The following is a 21,497-nucleotide window of genomic DNA, read 5'->3' as shown; positions in this document are numbered from 1 at the left end:
TAGTATTTGTTTTCTTCTTTTGCTTTGTTTTTCTTCTTTTATTATCCACGTTGGATCTGCTTTGTCTATTTTCAATATTTGTCACTCACTTTTAAATCCTCTTTATCTCTTCATTTCTTTTTGGTTTTTAAAATTTGATTAAATTTTTTTTTAACCTTTTATTTTTTCTTAAGTAGTAATTGAAGGGTTTGTTCATTTGTTTATACCTTCTAGTTAAGTTGCAATTTCTAATTCTTTCTTGATATCTTTATCTCAATATCGAGTTTTTCTAAACCTTATTTATGCTATTCTTTCATGTCATATATACTTTTTAATACTGACATTCTGTAGGGTTCAAGATTATGGGTTCATTGTCCTCCTCCACCTGTACTTTGGGGTCCTAGGGGTATCCTGTTACCTCATCTTTTATTGTAAATGTTGCCCATGATTTTTGGTTTTACTATTTCCTTTACCTGTCTTTGTGTACAGATTTGGGAAATATACTAACATACTAATCAGCAAACTGTCTAAGCAGCCAGGCCTCCGAATTCCAAGACCTATGATCTTTCTACTATACACATTCTACCATAGTTGTCAAAATTTCCCGACTTCGTCATTAAAACTGGAGATTTATTTACAATGGAAAATACTTAGTATTCAAATTTTGGTTAAGGAAAGAGTTAAGACTAGGTCACTCCATGAATAAAGACTCAGTGCATGTTCTCAACTGTTTCAGTGCCTATAGCAGTTCACTGTTTTCCTTGCCAGCACTTCTCCATTTTTTAGCATCTCCCTTCCACTGTCAACCAGCCAATTTTTCTTCCATCAAACACAAGATTTTTACAGTGCAAAAAGATGCCCAACTTTCCTCCTTCTTTTTCATTCTCAAGTATTTACATATTTGGACTACCTAAGCATTGTATAGCATGAAGCCCAGCTCTACATTTCACCAGAAGAAATCATTGTGTTTACACAAAAAAATTAGTTAAGAAGCTTTGAGTTATGGGAAGGAAGCTTCTTCCACTACCCCGTCTCCAAATTATTACCTTCTATTAACTTGAGTATCAGTGTATCACAGTTCTATAACACTGGAGAGCTAGAGAGATGCTTAAAAGACATCTACTCCAAACGCCATTATTTTAAATCAATGAAAAATTCCCAAAGTTTTAAAAGGGCTTTCTTGAGATAACACAGTGATACCCAAACAAGTTCTGAGAATCCACATTTGCAGACTCTAAGGACAATGATTTTTCTACTCCACAAGAGCTGCTGCTTAAGTTCATTAAGTGGCTGTCTCCAAATCAACAACTATTTCAAGTAGCTCTCTATTTACAAATGGGTTAAGTATAGGCCCATAATTTGGCAATTTCCCCTAGAAACACAATTATAAAACAGGTATTAAGCCTTGGGTCATTACATAAAAGTTTACTCCAATTACATGACCTCAGTCAAGGAGCTAATATCCCATAACTGGGAGAAGAGACAGTGCTTATGGTGAGGAGGGAGTAAAATGAAAGAAAACATTGTTGGCTTTTTTTTTTTTTAAATCACATCTATAAACTCCCCCAAGCATTTTTTTAAAAAATTAAATATTTCAAATGTACAGAAAAGTTCAACACCATGTATCCATAATCAAGTTCTATTAATTCATATTACGTAGCCGTTTAGTCATATTTGCTTTGGGTTTCTTAAAGTAAAATATTACCAATAATACAGTTTCTAGTTACCTTGTGTGGCCATCATAAAGCAAGTCTAGAATTTGATGTGTGAAGCCTCATGAGAGTCTGGTAGACTGTGTGCTTCCCTTTTTATAGTCAACTCCTTTATCTCTCAGACAACATTTTCTTTTTTTCCCTGGCTCATTACTGAACAGCTTTTCTCTTACTCTCTTCTTCCTCAAACAAGCATGAATTCCTTTTGAAGTTTCTTAAGGGATATTTATTGCTTGAAACAACAGGAAAAGTGTCTCTGCTCTGTCTTCCCTATCACCTTCTTTCAGTTAGATCCTGTAGGGAAAGACAAAGTCACAGATTGTGCCAGTGTCCTGGTACTTCCCATATTTTCTTCTGACCTACTAAGGAATATAAACTTTAATTCTCACTGAAGTCCTTGCCATTATCACAAGTCTTTTGTCTTTTAAATGGCTGATGATAAAAAGGCAAAGAGATTTCAAATGCACAATTTTTTTTTTTTTTTTTTTGGTAAGAATCCGAAATACTCTACATGCTAGTTTGTATCACATTTTGGGTTGCTTTTCTAAAGCTTTGTCTCTCTCTGCGTAGGTGTGTATGTGAGTGAATGTGTATGTTTAACAAGAAATCTTGTTACTGTAGCAGCTTTTGTCTTTTCAGACTGCCTTTCGTAATACAAGACTAAGTAATTACATCTGAGACTGTGAAAGGAATTATGACCAATCTGTTTACTTAAGCTTTGTGTCACCTCCATTTCCATGAGAACAGAGGAAAATATGAACATCTAATAGATGTTATGGTAAGTAAACAACCTTCTGAAATGGAAATCTATAAATTGACCATCATAAAGGAAATATAATTAACATTAAGTCATTTTCTTTATGAAACAGATGTCAGAAAGGGAAAAAGGTGTCTTTCAAGATTTTACAGGCTGGATCCTACTAAGCAAAGTTGAAAAATTTTAAACCTTAGGAAAGGCTAAAACAAATGAATCCAGAGTAAGTCTCAGAGACTAAAGTTTAATAATGACTTTTCCAAGTCTGTTATAATTTTCCTTTAATATTTTTCTGATCCTAGGGTTATTATAAGCTCACTATGGATAAGTACAGAAAAACAAAGATGCGGGGGGGGGGGGCGGAATGAAAAATCATGTACCATCTGGAAGCGTATATCTCTTATGTTTAAGGATAGTCTCAAGTATTTTCTCTACGTTTTACTTAGATAAAATATATGTGAAACTGTCTCTATTATATCAATACTTACCTATATCATTCAATAAATTCACAAGCATAAATTTTAAAGGCTGTACAATATTCGATTGTGTGTATATACCATGATCTGTGCCACTATTCCCTTATGGTTAGATATTTGGGATGTTTGCTCCTTTTCACTGAATAAATAAAAAGTATCCATTAACTTTTTTAGATATAAATATGATTACATCCAGGATTTTTCCTTTGGATAGATTTCCAAATATAGAATAACTGAAGCTAAATAAATACTTTTCTTAAAGTATCTTCATACATAGTATTTAATAGGTTTAAGAACAATTGAATCAAATTATATTCCCATTGCAATGTATGAGAGTGCACTGTTGTCCTACTTTCACCAAACAGTAATTTGGTAGGGAAAAGTGGGGAAGATGAATCAACATACTGGTATTTTACTTTGAGTATTCATAATGAGAGTAAATAAGTATTTTGCATTTGTCTAGACATGGAGTAAAGACTTTGAATGGGTAAGTCAGGCAGTGGGAAGTGTAGCAGCACGCAATGGTGACGTGGACTGGCAAGACATGACGATGTGGGAACTGCCCATCTACCTGAATACTAATTCAATAAACTCATTTGAGATGGCGTATTGAAATTCCACAATGGTCTGGACCCCTAGAAAAAACTCCTAGAGGAATGCCAGGTCACTGGATACAGTCTTAGGGCACTAGTTTTGATTCTTGTCTTTTGACTGTAGTTAATAGAATCAAAATAAAGTACATACTAAAAAATGTTGGTTCACTGCAAATCTATGATGACTATGACGAGCAGATATTTTAATGACTTTTTGCAGTTATTTTTATGATATATGATGAAAAATCTGAATTTCCTTTCCTCCCTTTGTCTAAGTGAATAAAATGTAAAAAGTAAACAGGCAACTGGATTCCAATTTTTATACACAGCCTGGAAAAACTTATTAAAGAGCTGTCAACATGCAGTAGATTTACGAGCACTTTCTAAATGCTTTTTGGTATTCTCTAATTATCTAAAAGCATACCAACTGCATTGTTAAACCTTCACAATTTATGTCTGTTGATAAAACCACAATATTTTAGTTTCATTTTTTCATTTGGAATGACCGTGTACCACTTTTTCCCGTCATAATTTTTTATCAGAAAAAAAGATTCAAAAATTGAAAAGAATATACTTATTTTTCTGAATTGTATACACCTATGACATTCAGTGATTTCAATTATTATTTTCTCCAGTGTGACTGACTTATGAAAAAAGTTGAATGTATACCTTAACTTTTACACTGTTACACCAAATGTAGATACAAATATTTCCAACATTTTGAACTGTACTTCACCTTAATTCAGAATTAAAACAGGGGTTAAAGTTAAAATCACTTGGGTGTTTTACATATATTGAAGGGTTCTGCTGTATGTACTCACTGGACAACAGAAAGCATTTTATTCTACTGATGAAGAGGGGGAAGGAATGAAGGATAAAAACATGGAGAAAGAAAGCAACTTAATGAATGATTTGGAAAAACATAAGAACTTTGTTTTTGAAAAACACATAAATGCAATGAATAAATAATTTCAAATGCAACTTGAATAAAAACCAAGTGTTATGAATGTATCATGGTTTAGTTTCTAAACTAATCTTTATTGCTCAGGAAGCGGAAGTTTCATGGGGTATAGAAAACTCCTGCTAGCTCATTTTATGAGGTTTAGATATTGAACTGATGAGCAAACAAATGAGAAAGAAAGACTGTGGTAGTGACCCTGGTTAACACTGGTTTGGAGATTAATGTGCAGGCAGGGTAATGGGTTTTATATCAGACAGAGAAAGGTTTATTCCCAACTCTGTCACTTCCTAAATGGCTGAGGAATTAGCTTCTCAGAACTTCAGGGTATCTACAACATGGAGATTATGTAATTTTCCACGTCCTGATTCTGTATACTTGCCACACAACACACCCTTCAAAAACAATCTATTACCACCACCACCATCACCACCACTGCCTCCTCTTCTTCTTCTGCCTCCTCCCAAAGCAAAGAGAGAAACCTGCTGTGAATTCAGAACCCTTGGATTCCTCTGTTTCTAATGTTATTTTCTGCCGATCTTCAATGCTTGGTTCCTTCATGTCAGTCGGATCTCCACCCCAAGTTGACCTAAACTAAAGTAGCGCTCCTTATCTCCCTCCATCACTCTAGACCACACAACTGTATTTTGTTCAAAGCATTTAATACTGTCTGAAATTACCCTGTGAGTTTATTTAACATTTTACCCCACTAGCAAGTAAAGTTCATGAAAGCAGGGACTTCGTCTAACTTGTTCATTGTGGAATTCTCCAGAGGCTAGATTACTTGCCAGGAACATAACATATGCTGACTAAAGGAGTGAATCCTAAGGGACTAAATATGTTAATCATTGAAAGCTGGACCAGATGGTAGAGCTTTAAAGACCATTATAACTAATTCTTCAGAGTTAAACTCTGAGTTAGTATTATTTTAGCCTAGTCACAAAGCATTACACTGCAGAGACTCAATATAAATGTTATAGTTGTTTTTGGAGCTAACAGTTAAGCTTAAGTTGAAAAATATAATGAATATTCTACCTTACTAGAGGAAGTTCATGAGTGGAAACTAAGGTAAGAAGCCACTCCTTAATTATAATACAAAGTTAAACCTAAGAACTCAAACACAGAAGTTAGCACTGATTTATAAATTAGAGCAATTGTGGCTATTATTATATTAACAACTTAAAAAATATTAAAATATGCTTAAGCAATTTAATGAACCAACCTGTCCAGTATTTATAAAATAAAGGCGACAGTCTCTTCTGTTTATCTGCTCTAACCCTAGCCTTCTACCTAATGGCAAGAATGAAACAAAAGTATTTAGAATAAAGAGCTGAGAAAACTTCTTGTGTTCTATGCCTATCCATTAAAACTCTTGGATTTCCTCATTTTGCAGGACCCTAAGATTAGTGACTATTTGTACTGCTTTAGAGGACATAAAGATCAATTATTACCCTCAAAGTTCAAATTTATTTTTAACCTCAATGTAAGTGAATTCCTAAATTATAAGACTGAAACTGTTGCTTTCAAATTCAAAATTAATAGTGGCATACTCAGATATATAAACCAACACTCTTGGAAAAACACTTCATTATGTAGCAGAAATAGACTTAGTTAAGTAGAAAGATTAGCCCTATGATTTGTCAATTAACTATTTTCTAAGCATTCTAACATATTCTAAACATATCAACCATATAGTAAAGTTATCACAATTCTGAGGAATTTCCTACTAGTCCTATTATACTTTAAATTTCTTCCTATAGCTACTTCATGATATCCTTCTAAAGGAAACCACAAAATAAGAGAAAAAAAATATGCAATTTCTGTTCAAAATCATATATACACACTAAAATCTAGTATTAGAAATCCATATCAATATGATTAAGGCAATAAAAATTATTTGAAGTATTGTTTTTAGCAGTCACTGTGAATTATAAAACGATACAACATAAACCTAAACCTAAATCTAACATAAACCTAAGCCTAAAACCTATTGCCTCATCTCTTTCATTAGGCCTTTGTAAAATGGAAATCAAAGAAAGTGGTTGAAGGAAAAGTACCAGGTCTTCAATGTCCTATTGACCCTTCAGGTGCTCCCCCAAAGCACTGATTAGCCCCACAGCAGGCAAATGCAGGGGTGGAGACAGAGATTTCTTGTTAATAATTTCTGTCCGTCAATTTAGTGTTTGAATTCGGAAGGCTAGGGGAGAAACCTATAGAGTAGAAGGTATTTCTCAGAGAGGACGAGCTGTGTGTCGGAGGAGTAGCCTTTTACCCGAAGTTAGTGAAGATGCACATACATTCTGATTCCAGATCTCTACTCTCTGCCCTTAGGATGTTGGCGCCAAGGTACAGAAGGCTGTTCCTAGTGGTGCAGTCTGACTCCAGTTTGTGGCCCCTCGAGAAAGTTCCTCTTCTCAATCATTCACTTCTGCTACTCCTGGCAGTCACGAGGGCTACTCAGTGTAGTCTTAGTGCCTGCTGTGGTAGAATTAAGTCTGTTTGCCTGGGCACCTGGTGACGCTGCAGCTGCTGCCCCAACCCTGGGAAGTTACAGTGAAATGTGGCCTGTGAAATGTGAGCTGAAGTAATATGTGTCTTTCAGGTGGATGCATTATAAGTCAGTATGTGGTTAGTCAGGTTCTCTTTTGTCTCCAAACGTGGCAACTGGAAATGCTCCAGATGGTGGCTGCTCTATCAGTCTGGGCTCTGGAGGGAGCATGATGAGCAGAAGAGGTGGGCAGAGCACGCGGCACGGGCAGAACACATAGAGTGTGCAGTGAGTGTTCTTAGTGGCCTTCAGCCATTGAGAGTTGGAGGTTGTTCGTTACTGCAAAGTAACCTAGCTCTATTCTCACTGATGTGATTCGTAGTCTGCTTGCTATGTGCAAGGTGCTGTGCTAAAGTAAAAGGGATAAAAATATTTCAGTAAGAAACAGGTTAATTTTATGACTGTTCCTTTCCTTTTGGTGCCAAGCACTTTTGTTTGATTCATCATCAATCAGATCAAAGGCCAGGCCAACTCCCACCATTTATATATTAGTATGAATAAATTTTAGAGTTGGCATCATTAGCAAACTGCACAAATGCTCTTTTGAATTGCTGAGACAGGTTCTTATAACTGATAGAACTTCTATGTTTTTGAAAAAAATTATAAATATTGGTTAGAGGTTTGCCCAGAGGCAGACACATACCACAAACCTAAGTTGAGAAAGAGGCATGAATTCTATAATTTACTCTAGATAAGAAAACACAGTGATTTCATCTGATTAAAATATATATTTTAGAATCAACTCCATATACTCATATCCCTTTTAAAGTAGAAATTTAACTTACCAATCATAATGGAGTATTCAATGTACTACACTTATAATTCACTAAACATGAAAATTAATTACAAATATAAGCAAAATGATTTCATTTTAAAAATGAAAACTATCTATTCAGTGTATCATATTCCTCCTTTTCATAAAAATTAACAACAATGAATGCTAAATAGGAAATGAATATTTAAAGTATGTGTAAGGATCAAACTAAATAGCCAAGAAATCACAGGGCCAAATATATTGGTACAAAATAACATCAGGAATCAATATAAACGTGATTAAAATTGTTCCTTTCCAGAAAATTAGCATAAATTTGTTATTCAAATGGTTTAGTTTAGAAAGTTTTAGCTGGATAATTTCTCAAATTAAAGAAAACAAAAGCTGTAGGATCGTTTTTCACATTCACTTTCCATAATTTCTTTTTAGGTTTGTAATTTCAAAGAAACACTCTAACAATGTCAATTGTATTTAAAAGGTCCACACTAAATGATCTACCATATTTAGTAATGATTTAAATTTAACTCCATTCTCTAGCATGCTGGTTTCCAAAGCTCTTTCTTTTTCAGAGAACCAGAATGTACAGAACAGATAAAAAGATGTTCTGTGGGAGGCATGGGAGTAGGGTGGAGTTGCAGGGGGGACAGAGATTGCGCCTATTTTCCCATTATCTTATTATACCACCACTCCAACAGCCTTCAAGGCCAGTTGTTTATTTATGCTATCAATGTGCAGATTTTACTTTAAAAGTTAATGGAAATTTTTTCTATTGGGGTTTTAAAAAGTAAAGGTCACAGATAACCTAACGAAAGTTACATTTACTAAATGTTTGCCAGTGCTAGGCATACAGTGCTGAGTAATGAGGATATACAAACAGTGGCAACGTAATCCTTACTTTTGAGTTGTGCAAATTCTACAGGGAGAAACGGTGGGGGGGGGGGTAAGAAGACTCAGACCCATACACAATGAACTGTAATGGTAGCACCAGCAGAGAACAGAGGAGAGGGAGTGCTTGGCTCTCCTTTGCAGGAGTGGGGGTGGTGTGCATAGAACAGTGAGGGTGGATGTCATAGAGGGGTGATAGCTAGGTTCCAGGAGTGGGGTAGAAGGAACAGGGTGAAAGGCTTTCTAGGCAGAGGGGATGTGGATACAAAAGCAAACAGATACGTTTGGAGTATTTTGGGAAAAAAGGCCCTTGTGGTTAGAGAGGAAGGTGAGAGGGGAATGTAGGTAGCTTGTATAGGTAGGCTGAGGCCAGATGATCAAGGCTTTGTGGGCCACATCAAAGAGACTCAACCATTAAGGCCACAGGGACCAGTGGAAGTTTGCAAGAAGGACTGGATGGCTTGATTACATCTTTCTTTAGTGTCAAAGTCGAGAACTGAACGGATGAGTGAAGATGCGGCAAGTATGAAGGTCAGTTCAGGTGGCTCTCTAAGCCTATTTTCTCATTGCTTATTGTCCTTCATACCAAAAACAAAACTAACAAACCAAAAGACAAACCTTCGTTTTCTTACAGGTCTGTTCAAATTTGCCAGTTTGGGCTATATGAGAGTTACATTTCCTTACAAAAATATGAGCTCCACAAGGGTACAGATTTGGGGTGTTTTATTCTCAGATATATCCGAAGGCCGTGAGTGGTGTCTGGTACATGGGAGGCACTCATGAAATATCTGCTGAAGAGATGCACAACTGAGTTTCACAAGTGGTGACTGTGTCCTTGGGTACATCTCACACTGTTTTATAGAAATCACGGTCTCCAACATGGGGTGTATCTGACAACTAATTAAGGGAGTAGGAACACAATATTAGAATTTAAAATTTTAATGTATGTATATTTTAAACCAAAGAGAGAGGAAACAGACTCAACCTCACTAATCTTTAATATTCTGATTGGCCGTGGTGGCCTCACTTGATCTGTGGGAGAATACAGCAGAGGCGATGGCAGGGAATCCCTCTTTCATTGTTCAACATACAGTTTGCCCAGGTTGGGATGCTATAAACACAAACCTGTGGGAGTTTTCCTGCTGAGGGGCCAAATTCACCCTTCATCAAATCCCTCTGTCTCTTAATAGATGGATAATACAATTCTTACTGTTATCAGCTTGTTTCCTCTAATATTCCAGTAGGGATACTGATGAGAGGAGGGAGAGAAAATTTTGTCAGTCCAGGTCTTTTCTCATTTTACAATTTATTTTTGTTATTTTTCTTTTTTCTTGGTTCTTCTAAATTAACGAACTAGAGACTTGTGTAACCATGTTTATTTCTTCTTAATATAGACATTTAGAGCCATGTCTTTCCCTAAGCACAACCTTGGCTGCTTGTCATTGAATTTAATACATGATGTTTATAACTAAAAGTTGCCTATTAAGCAGTCTATTTAATATTATAGATTCATTCCTTGATCTAGTTATTTAAGAGATTGTTTTTAAACTTTCATGTGGTTTTACCATTTTAAATACGTATATTATGTATTTCTAGTTAAAGTTTGATTGGTGGATGGCATATATACTTAACAGAAAAACTCTCATTCTCTGTAGCATATTAGCATATTATAAATACTGGTGAAGAATGTGATTACCTAAATTTCTATTTCATTCTGCCATTCTTTCAATCCTCCCTTCTAACTGTATTGCACAGATCTGTTACTTTGTCATTGTACAGTCTTAATATGGTATATTTTGATCTTGGGGAACTGTGATGATGCTTTTTAAAATTTCTGTCATGAAAATGCAATTAGGTCCTTTGTTGATATCTCTGCTTTCTAGATTTAAATCTGCTTTATTAGAGCTCATAATTAAAAGACCTTCTATATATTTGAAAAAGCAGAATAAATCTGAGCCCAATACTTATAATTTAAGCAGGATTTGGGAGGGTGCTATTTCTGATGATACCAACTTATTTTTGAATTTTTCTTGTTTACATCTGTTTTATAGAAAATTTAGTATATATACAGGTGATATATATGGGCTAGTTTATATTATCAAATTGTTAGTGCTCATAAAAGGACAAAAAAAAAAAATCACATTGCTATTGACTCTCTTTGCTCTGTCTGCTAGGAAACCTGAAGGCAAATTTCTGTTCCAAGCCTAGATACTGTGCAAGCTGGTTGGAATGCATTGCTGTGTGCTTATCTTACCTGTGACTTTAATATCCCCTGACTTTATTCTCTGTTTTTCCACAGCTCTGTTTGCATGATGCACACTTTCTGGAAGTCATTTTAATTTCTTTTCAGAATGAGACAGAAGACTGATGGGTGGTCTGTGAGATGACTTTTTAACTCTAGTGCAGTGGGTGAGCACTATGAGTTTGAAAAGTAACCACATCAACACACCTCATTTTCTAAGGGTCTTCTAAACCCTTTTATGAGTAGTCATCACTAAACAAACTCCACAAAATCTATTTCTAACTCAAAAAGCACCCTACATGTCTGAATCCCATTATGAGAAGAAACAGATCTTTTCACCACCTCACTCATATTCTCAAACTTACCTCTCTCTGCTCCACTCCTTAGGCCCATCCCCTGCTGTAGTTTTCCCCCATGATACTCTTAAACTAGACTCTCACCCTCTCTTTCCTAAGTCAGGTAGGTCTTGTATTATATTTCCATCATTATTTCATCATTGTACTTGGTGGCATTCGCTACTTCTCCTTTTCAGTAAGTCTCCCTCAGCAATCTTTTATACTGGTGTCTGGAGCAGTGGATTCTTTTTGGGGAAAAATCCTCTTGCTGCCTTCAAAATGAAAGGATAGATCGGCAGAGTAAACCAGTCTATTGTAAAAATCCATATTGTAAAATTGTTCTACATGTCCTCCTTCCCTTTTTTCATTGAAAGCTAGTTCTTTAACCTTTTTGGCTTCCTGTAGCTGTCTTTTTGTTTATCTAGTTCATGAACTTAAAATGTATTAGAATGTTCACTTTGAGGATTAAATATCGTGGTAGTTCTGAGTGCTCTCTCTTAATTTATAGAATATTCAAGTCAGGAAATGTTTTTTCAGGCATTTCATTAAATTGTCAGCTTTCCTATGGCTTGTCTATACCCTCTGACACCTTATTATTCACTATGGTGGGTTACTCCTTCTGTAGCTGCCAAGCACCTATGTCTCCCACCCTTCTAACAGGACCTCAATCTGTTCAGGAATTATCTATACTTCACTATAATCAGTCTTTGTGGGACAATGAATCCAAATCTCCCAAAGACTTCTTCTATCATATCCTCTCTTTCACTCCCCAAGACCCCCAATGGACCACCTATAACCAAAACCCTGCCAACTGGCCTCTTTCTCCAAGAACTTTACTTTTTGAGCAGAGTAAGACATGGGTAGAAGAAACAGTCTGTGCTTATTCATTATAAGATGCCCCTGGGTGACAGTTAAGCTATAAAGATCTTCTGTGGTAACTTGAGACAGTTTGTTCCAATTGGTTCTTCAACCCTCCTTCTGATTCTCTGGCATCAGTATGTCCTGTTAAATTCACTTTTTGCTCAATATTGCCATTGGTTTCTGCTGTAAAATAAATATTACATGGTAATATTCATACATGTTATTTTCTGCATGTGTCATCTTCTTTTGCAATGTCATAAGTTTATTTTACTCATTTCTGTTTTGCATTTGTCAATGTTTAATATCATGTTTGCTTTGGTCACTCTTATGCTACAGCAGCATTTCCCAAAATTTGTTCTGGGAAGCAAAACACTGTAACTCAGAGTGAGCAGATGTTAGGAGGGGGAGAGGTACACTTAACGTAAGTTTGGAAAACACAGGGATAAATAAAATTAAAATATTTTATTCCTTTTTCTGGGCATTTTTAATTTGCAAGAAAGAATATCAGATGTAGCTTTTTCCAAACTTATTTTATCATGGAATCCTATTTATCCTGTCATATCAAAAGAAACTACCAGTCTGTAGAACATATTTTAGGTAATGATATTCTAGATTCTATTATTCTATTAATACTGCCTTCTATTATTTAGTTTCTCTTGAGCTTTTAATACAGCACTATTGTCTCTTTTATTTATTTTTTAATACTAATCATTCCTATTTAGTATTCATCTTATCTTCATCCTATCTGCTTGTAATTCTTGTGGTAGTCTGAATTTCTTATGTAGTCTGAAAATCTGAAAGCTTGATTTTACTTATGGTATTATACCATTTTTTAACTGAGCTAGGGCAGTTTAAAATTTTCAGTATGTGCCTGTAATCAAAGTCCATATTTACATATATTTTAAACAGTTTTATTCACATACCATACAACCCATGTTAAGCGTAAAATCAGTGGTTCCTGGAATAATCACATTTATGCATTCACTACTACAATCAATATAAGATGAGAATATTCTCATTTCTTCCAAAGAAAAAAAATCCCAAACCCCTTATATCCCCCTATTACTCACATTTAGCTTTGGTATAGTGAAAGCGTATATTTAAAAAGTCTTATTTATTACAGGTATTTCATGTTTCTATTGTTCTTTTGGTAAGTTAGAGTTCCATAGGAATTCTTGATTTTGCCCAGTGTTTCTAACTGTAACTTTCCCAAAGCAAGTAACTCACTTCAGTGGTGCTTCCTCTCCTGTTTTTGCAACATAAACTTAAGAATTTTCTGCTTATATTAATGTGGGCTTATAAAGTCTAATGGTTATTTATAAGATGTTCTAAAAAATACTCAACCTCAGTGATGAGATCAGAAGTTAAATTATGGTGGTTGATAGCCCCTCTATGAGATAACTAAGGAAGACGAATTTTCCTAGATTCCCTTAGTAAGTTCCTTGATCTGCATAAATGTGTGGTATTGAACTTTATCAATGATCTGACACTACCATATTTGTAAATTTGCCATACTGGTATTCTTTCTATTAAATGAATGTACAGGTTTTCATTCTGATATGGAGACAAATAGCTCAACCACAGACTTGGGGTAAATTAATTTTTCCTGAACACATTCCTTATAGCCAGTTCCCCTGACTGCACTGGTAAAATGAAAGGCAATTGTCAGTGACAAGGTAATTAGGAGAAGGAGGCAGGAGATAAAACAACCAAGTACTAGTCAGTCTTCACCTGGCAATCACACTTTAGAGAATAAATGTTTATTGATCGATTACAGTTACATTATTCGATATATGGGAAAACTGGAAATAATCGAACTGTCCAACATACGAGGAACAGTTAAGGAAAAAATATGCTAAGAACATTTATCTTTATGAACTACAACTAAAGTATATCCTATAGAAACATAGAAACATATATAAGAAATACCTTAAATATCTTTTATCACAAAAATTAAAATACAGAAAATCTAGATATAATAAAAAACAATGCTTTTCTGGTAAGTAATAAGGATGAAGTAATAAGGACAAAGTAAAGGAATAGTTGTTATATGAGGTGGAATTGTTCTTTGTATTCTTTCGTTTACCAAATTAGATAAATACAGAAACATTTACAAGGTCCTAGACAAACCAATTTTATTTACAGGCAAGCTACAACATCTGTGGGTATTATATTTACATAAATATATAACTATATACCTATAATAAGATATCTATAAGTATATACATACATATCTATACTCTATATATTTATAAATACATACACATGTACACACGTATATATGTATATAAGCTTAAAACATTTCTATGAGTTAAAAAGTATTCTAATTAAATATGATGTGTACTCTAACTGTGGTATGTATTTATAAGAAACACTTATTTGTTTTTCTTGGAGAATATATTTAATTTTCCCATTTGAGCCCAGACACAGAAGGATGAGGTTTTTATTTCCTCCAAATTGTCTCACTTTCACATACATTATGGAAAGTTAAAAGAAAGATCATGCTAAGTATGCCATGTCAAAAGCAGTGAGAACACACAGGTGTTGGATACTCAATCAAAGGTAAGTATTCTAAAAGCAGAAACTTCTTAACTAAAATAACATTAGTTAATTTTAAGTATGACTTTTTAAACTGTGAATTCCTTGGCATAATACTTAGCTTACCCCATATAAAACCAAACAACTTAAGTTTCTTGGGATTGGAAAGAGGAATAAAGAAGCATAACATAGCAGAGGGTCTCCTCACCCTGGCTGTGAAGGTGCCCAAATCCACAATGAAGAACAGAATCTAACACTTAAACAGGGAATACAGAAGTCACCTGTATAATTTGAGAAGATCTAGAATAGAATAAAATCTAAAGAGTGAGAGATGTTAAGATAATGGGGACCTGTTTCGTAATGGCTCAGGGAACTACTTGAGAGACGGGAACAAAGTCATGTAGCTTTTCTCATTAAACATTTATTGTTCTGTTTGAAGGACAATGAAACACATAAATTACTACACAGGGTAAAATCCACTGTTCCTGCCTCCAGAATGCCAAGGCTAATGCAAATCCGAGTGACAAGCAATTAAAATATATGGCTGTCTTTCGTTGATGTCACCTTTTAAGTGTCAACATTAAGGTGAAGCCCATTCCAACAACTCTTACTGGACACATGTATTATTCATAAAGTTGTCCAAAAGTTTTCAAGGAAATAGCATCAGTGCTCTTTATGAGCATGAGACAAAATTCTTTCTTAATCTATCAATCAAGGGCAAGGAAATGAAAAATCCTGCTTGGCTCCAAGCAGCAGATAATTAATTAAGGCTCCACCCCAGAAGAGCTCTGAAGCACTTTACACAAGGCCACTTGCCTATGGGACTATCTCCCTCACCTCCTCAGTTTCTTAAATACTGTAATTTTTATATCTTACCTGCCATGTTTTCTTCATTTCAAAAAGTTTTTGTAGTCAAACATTAAACCAACATTAAAATACTTTTTAAAGAAGAAAAATTCACCCACAAGCCTGACATACTAAGCAGTTTTAATTTGTTCATAGGTATATATAATTTGTAGTTGTAATCACACTACACACAGCACATAATGGAGCCAGGCCATTTCTAAAGGCACTGCTCAACATTCCCTGACAAAGTGTTTGGCTAAATTTTCCTAGCTTGCACATTTAATTAGTACATATCATAAGAAATTTGGTGTCAGCTACAGGTCCATTAAAATATGAAAATTTAATGGATTCTCCTTATACCACAAAGGCATATATTACCAAAAATGTAATTTTCCACATTATAATTCACATTTATGCATCACTTTTCTTCTTACCTCTTCTCCAGAAAGATAGTAGGCTGAGAGTAGTCCACCAACAAAGCGTATATTTACTTCAAAAACCGAAATTTCAGCATTCTATGGAAACAAAATAAAGGAGGTTCACATTTAATGACACCACATAATTCAGAAAATATCATCATGATAAAATACACTAAATATTTAAATTTTGTTCACATTTTATGTGCTTGTCCAGAGGGATTTATATATAAGGAAAATAAGTCTCTTCTTTTAATGGTGTCAAAAAAAACCATAAATAGATCAAAATAATTCTGACAGAGTCAAAATTACAAAAATGTTTGTAGACATTCTATTTTTCTATTCTGTGTTCTCCCTCTACTTTCTTCCCTTGCCAGATTCTTTATATTTTGGCCAATAGCTCAACATTGTTATAGCATTCCTCTCACACCATGTTAAGGGAAGATAGCTAGAATGCAAACAGGTTTTGAGGTTGGGGTACACGGGCTCTAGTTCTAGTTTCCAACTTTCTATCTGTTGCCTGGAATGATCACACCTGGGAAGAAATTTCCTCTTTGTGCAAAGGAGATGATACATTAATGTATGTTGTATCTTGCTAAAACAGCTCTTATTTGTATCAACAACAGCTTGCTTTTATGATTTTTTATGTGTTAAATATTGTGCTAATGTCTTTACATAGATGGTCTTTTTTTAAAAAATCAATTTTATTGAGATATATTCATGTACCATGCAGTCATACAAAGGGTACATTCAGTTGTTCACAGTACCATTATATAGTTGTGAGTTCATCAAAATTAATTTTTGAACATTTTCATTACCACACACACAAAATAATAAGAATAAAAATTAAAGTGAAAAAGAACAATTAAAGTAAAAAAGAACACTGGGTGCCTTTTTATTTTGCCCCCATTTTTCTACTCATCCATCCACACACTGGACAAAGGAGAGTGTGGTCCATATGGCTTTCCCAATCACACTGTCACCCCTCATAAGCTACATTTTTATACAATTGTCTTCAAGATTCATGGGTTCTGGGTTGTAGTTTGATAGTTTCAGGTATTTACTGCTAGCTATTCCAATTCATGAGAATCTAAAAAGGGTTGTCTATATTGTGGATAAGAGTCCCCACCAGGGTGACCTCTCGGCTCCTTTCGGAATCTCTCTGCCACTGAAGCTTATTTCATTTCCTTTCTCATCCCCCTTTTGGTCAAGAAGATGTTCTCCATCCCATGATGCCGGGTCTAGATTCCTCCCCGAGAGTCATATTCCACATTGCCAGGGAGATTTACTCCCCTGGGTGTCAGATCCCACGTAGGGGGGAGGGCAGTGATTTCACCTGCCAAGTTGGCTTAGCTAGAGAGAGAAGGCCACATCTGAGCAACAAAGAGGCATTCGGGAGGAGACTCTTAGGCACAATTATAGGTAAGCCTAGTCTCTCCTTTGCAGCAACATAGACTATGTCTTTTAATCTTCACTCTAACCCTGTGAAGTAATTACTATTCTTATGCCCATTTTATAGATGAAGAAACTGAGACTTACTGTGGTTAACGTGACTTGATCAAGGGCAGATGACTAATCAGTGGAGAATCAGGATTTGAACATGGACACTCAGATTCTGGTCCAGAGCTCTTGCCCACTGCTGTCCTGACTCTTATAATGCCTTACCAAAATATGTGCCAAGTCTCTTTATTAACAAAATGATACATGGATATGATTATTGCCAATATTTTTTATTAAGTAACTACTATGTGCCAGGCATCATCCTAGGATACAGCAACGAAGACCAAAAAGGTCCTCAATCTCATGGAGTTTACATTCTAGTGAGGGAAGACTTTCCAGAAAAATAAGGATGTATGTATTCATTTTATTCCCACATGTTCTCTCTGAATGTTTTAACAATTGAAGCCAAATAATTGCTTAAATGAAAAGAAAATAAAAAACTTTCCTGCAAAAGGAAGATTATGAAAACTAGTTAGGAAAGAGAATTACTTGGTCAGAGTTAGGCAAAACATAAGACTCTCTGGTGAATTTGTTTAATTGTGTTTCATGATTTACAACATGTACCTACTATAATTTGATTAAAAGCATTCTGTATTGGTGCAATTTATCTTTGAGGTGTACTGTTATGAATGAGTATTATATACATACTGGTTAAAAGCTTTTATATTCTACAAAATTACTGATCAGGAAAAGGAAGGACAATCCATTAATTTATTTTGGTTCACACAGCTATATTACTTATGCCTAAGAATAATAATATCTAATAATAAAATCTAATTAATTTAAACCCTCAAATCATGTTGGCCTCAATATGTACTTGTGTTTTTGGGTTTTTAACCTGAGAACAGTTCTGTCCATTGAAGCCTGTTAAAATTATTTTTATATTTTTATTCTATGAGTTTATTAGATATGCATTCTCTCTTCCTCCAGTGAAAATTTTGGATAATCAGGTCCTCTATATAGACATCTGATAAAAAATTATTGCTAGGTAGAGGAGTAGCCATGTCAAATAAAACCAGAAATATATCTTCAGGTAAACATCAATCACTTGCTGGGTACAGCTGTTCAACCAGTTATTGATCCAGCTATGTATTCTAGAACTTAAACCTATTTATCTTTTTCTGTTTATAAGATATTGAGAGATGACTTCGCAAGGTGCCATGCTCAAGGTCAGCTGCTATGTCTTTTGAATTTCATGGATCTGATAGTACAGTCTATCCAAAAGGCAAATCAGGCTTGTTAATGAATCCATGCAGGTTCATATACAGTGATTGCAGTATACTTGCCTTTAAAAATCTTGCTTAGGAGTGTCACAAATTCATCATCAGTAATTCACAGCACCACTATCGTCCCCTTTTTGAAAACTAGGACTATGTTTGAATTCCCAACATCTAATTATTTCTCCCTCTTTTTTTTCAAAATTACATCTAAATTATTTAGAAACCTTAATTTGAGAGCTCTTTCAAGATCCTGGAACATACTCTGCTTTAGCCAGAAGATTGAAATTTGGAGACTTAAGGTCACTCTTTACAGCTGACGTAAGTCTTTATCAAGTTCCTTCCCTCCTTAGGAGAAAAAAAGCTAAGAAAATAAAAATTCTCCCACAATAATAAATTGGTTACCTCTACTGGGTAGCAGACTATAAAAATACTGGCCTAGAGTCAGAAAGACCTGGGATTGAAGGCTGGTTTGGGAGCTGCCTGAACATGAGATCTCAGACAAGTCACTTATTCTCTTGGAGTACTGGTTTTTTCATTTGTAAAAAATGGATAATGCATTCTTTAAAAGGCACTCTGAGTCCATGAAGGTCAAGCACTGTACAGTACCTGGCACAGGTAAGGTACTTGACAGCAGCTGCCATTATCACGGTGCAGTAGTACTTCAGTCCAAATAAACTACAGCCTCCTTCCATAGGGGTTAATGGAAAATCAGAGACTCTAAAATCATAATAAATTCCACAATGCAAATACATCTTCTCTGATCCTCATGGTGGTTATACTTCTTAATGGCCAAAAACTCTCTTTTGGAATATGGTATCTTGACCAAACTTCTTTTGGGGCTTTGATATGCTTTATTTATATGATATCTGGATTTTCACAAGTAATTTTCTACAATCTGAGGGGTTTAGGTTGTTTTTTTAATAACTTCTGAATCAGGTTTCCACTAAAATAATATTAAGTTTAAATGAATATATTCCTCCTACTAATATTCATGCAGAGCCTTCTGAGATGCTTTAAAATGTTCCCACTGACTTACCCTGACAGAAGAGGAACTGGGGTAGGGAGAGGACAGGATATAGAGGATGGAGCCCAAAGAAGCCTCTAACACCAAAATCCTGTGTGATTTAGCCCAACAAGTCATGTGAACTTTGCAGTATACATCATCTGTGTTTGTTTTGATATAAGATTAAATTTCCCCTTAAATCTTTAAGTAAGAATGCATCCTAGGAACATGCTCCATGCATTCTGTGGCTTCTAGTACACAGTCATATGTGAGTGCCCGTTTGAGAAGTAGATTCAGGCTTTTTGTTTACATTGCATGTACTTATCAGTTGTTATGACAACTGATGAACAAATGGAGGTTGGAAATTTTGGGTGAAAGGCCTACCCATAAAAAATCTGAATTGGAGAGATTGTTCTTTCATTTTGATTCTCCTCTAGCAATAGCCACTGAATCAAAGAAAAGTATACTTAACCTGACTCATTTTTCAATTCAATAAAATATATGGTAGTTAGCATTACAAATTATGGAAAAATTAGGCCTTAGTACTAATCTCTAGTATTGTCATGGGTGCCCTAGACTGATAATTCTGACCTAAAGCTATCACTTCCTTTAATATGTCCTACGGTTTACTGTGAATATACATAAAATCATGACATAAAGTGATAAATATTGCTAAAAGTGAAAAAAGAGTCAAATTCTATAAGTTATTTTGTATAACTTTCTCTCCTCTGAATTATTTTTATGCGCCATCTGTCTACTGGGAATAGCTTCCTACGAAACAACATAACATGAGCCCATGAGCACAAAGAATCTAACCCTATCTGGGAAATGGGGAAAATGGACACTTTATCTTTGTTTCAAACGCCTGTCTGAAAAAACCAACCTATTCCCACAAGACAAGACAGCATTTTAAAAAACTCAGAGAAATTTATTTTTATAAGCAACTTAGTCATCAAAATTTTCTATAAAATGATCTGTTTAATATATCTCAGTGAATAAAATTATGGGCTTAACCATGAGAATAAAAAATTTAGGCTTTGGAATAGATTCAACCACAATAAATACAGGATTACCATATACCACCCTATTACTAACACTTTGAACTGGTGTGGAACATTTGTTACAACTGATGAAAGCACACTTTAATAATTGTATTATTAACTACAGTGCACAGTTTAACTTAGGGTTTACTGTTTGTGTTGTGCAGCTCTATGGCTTTTTTAAAAGAATTTATTCTAGTACACATATACAACCTAAAATTTCTCCCTTTTAACCACTTTCAAATATATAATTCTGTGCTGTTAATTATATTCCCAATATTGTGCTACCATCACCACCATCCATTACCAAAACTTTTCCATTGCCCCAAATACAAACTCTGTACATTTTAAGCCTAACTCCGTATTCCCTACTCCAACTCCATCCTCGGGTACCCTATATTTTAGATTCACAATTTACTTTTAATTAAAGAACTATAACCATGGAGACACAAGCTTCCCTGAGACCAAGATAAGTTGTTTCTCTGGATCTTCAAACTTAAGATAATTCTTTAGAATCAGACTTGTGTCAGAAATCTCTTTAATTTTCATCTTAGGATTCCATTCCACACAACAGATCTGATTTCATTAAACTGAAAGCAACCTCTGGGAAAGGAACTTTTATTTTCAGAAATATTTTAATTCTATTTTGAGTATTTGATCCCAATTCTTATGAAACTACTTACTTCAAGTCCTTTAAGGTGAACTCAAAGCATAACAGATTCTTTTCAAAAAGGGCTATTCATTGAAATCGTAGACTATTCCTATCCTAGCTATTTCTCCAAACTCCCTCTCTTACTACCTCAATTATAAACCCGGTGT

The 21,497-nt window shown here is 34.9% G+C and overlaps 1 protein-coding gene across 1 annotated transcript in view; it reads right to left on the bottom strand.

Annotated features, from left to right (window-relative positions):
- MAN1A1 (mannosidase alpha class 1A member 1) overlaps positions 1-21,497 on the bottom strand; it is a 178,491-nt gene that overhangs the window by 95,460 nt on the left and 61,534 nt on the right. Inside the window, exon 5 of the mRNA XM_037844405.1 lies at positions 15,934-16,014. Coding sequence (XP_037700333.1) covers positions 15,934-16,014 — 81 coding nt within the window. The remainder of the gene's footprint in view (positions 1-15,933; positions 16,015-21,497) is intronic.

This window comes from Choloepus didactylus, chromosome 7 (assembly GCF_015220235.1).
Source record: "Choloepus didactylus isolate mChoDid1 chromosome 7, mChoDid1.pri, whole genome shotgun sequence".
Classification (NCBI taxonomy): domain Eukaryota; kingdom Metazoa; phylum Chordata; class Mammalia; order Pilosa; family Megalonychidae; genus Choloepus; species Choloepus didactylus.
The sequence above is the reverse complement of the archived record's forward strand: the minus strand, read 5'-3'. Positions and strand labels throughout refer to the sequence as shown.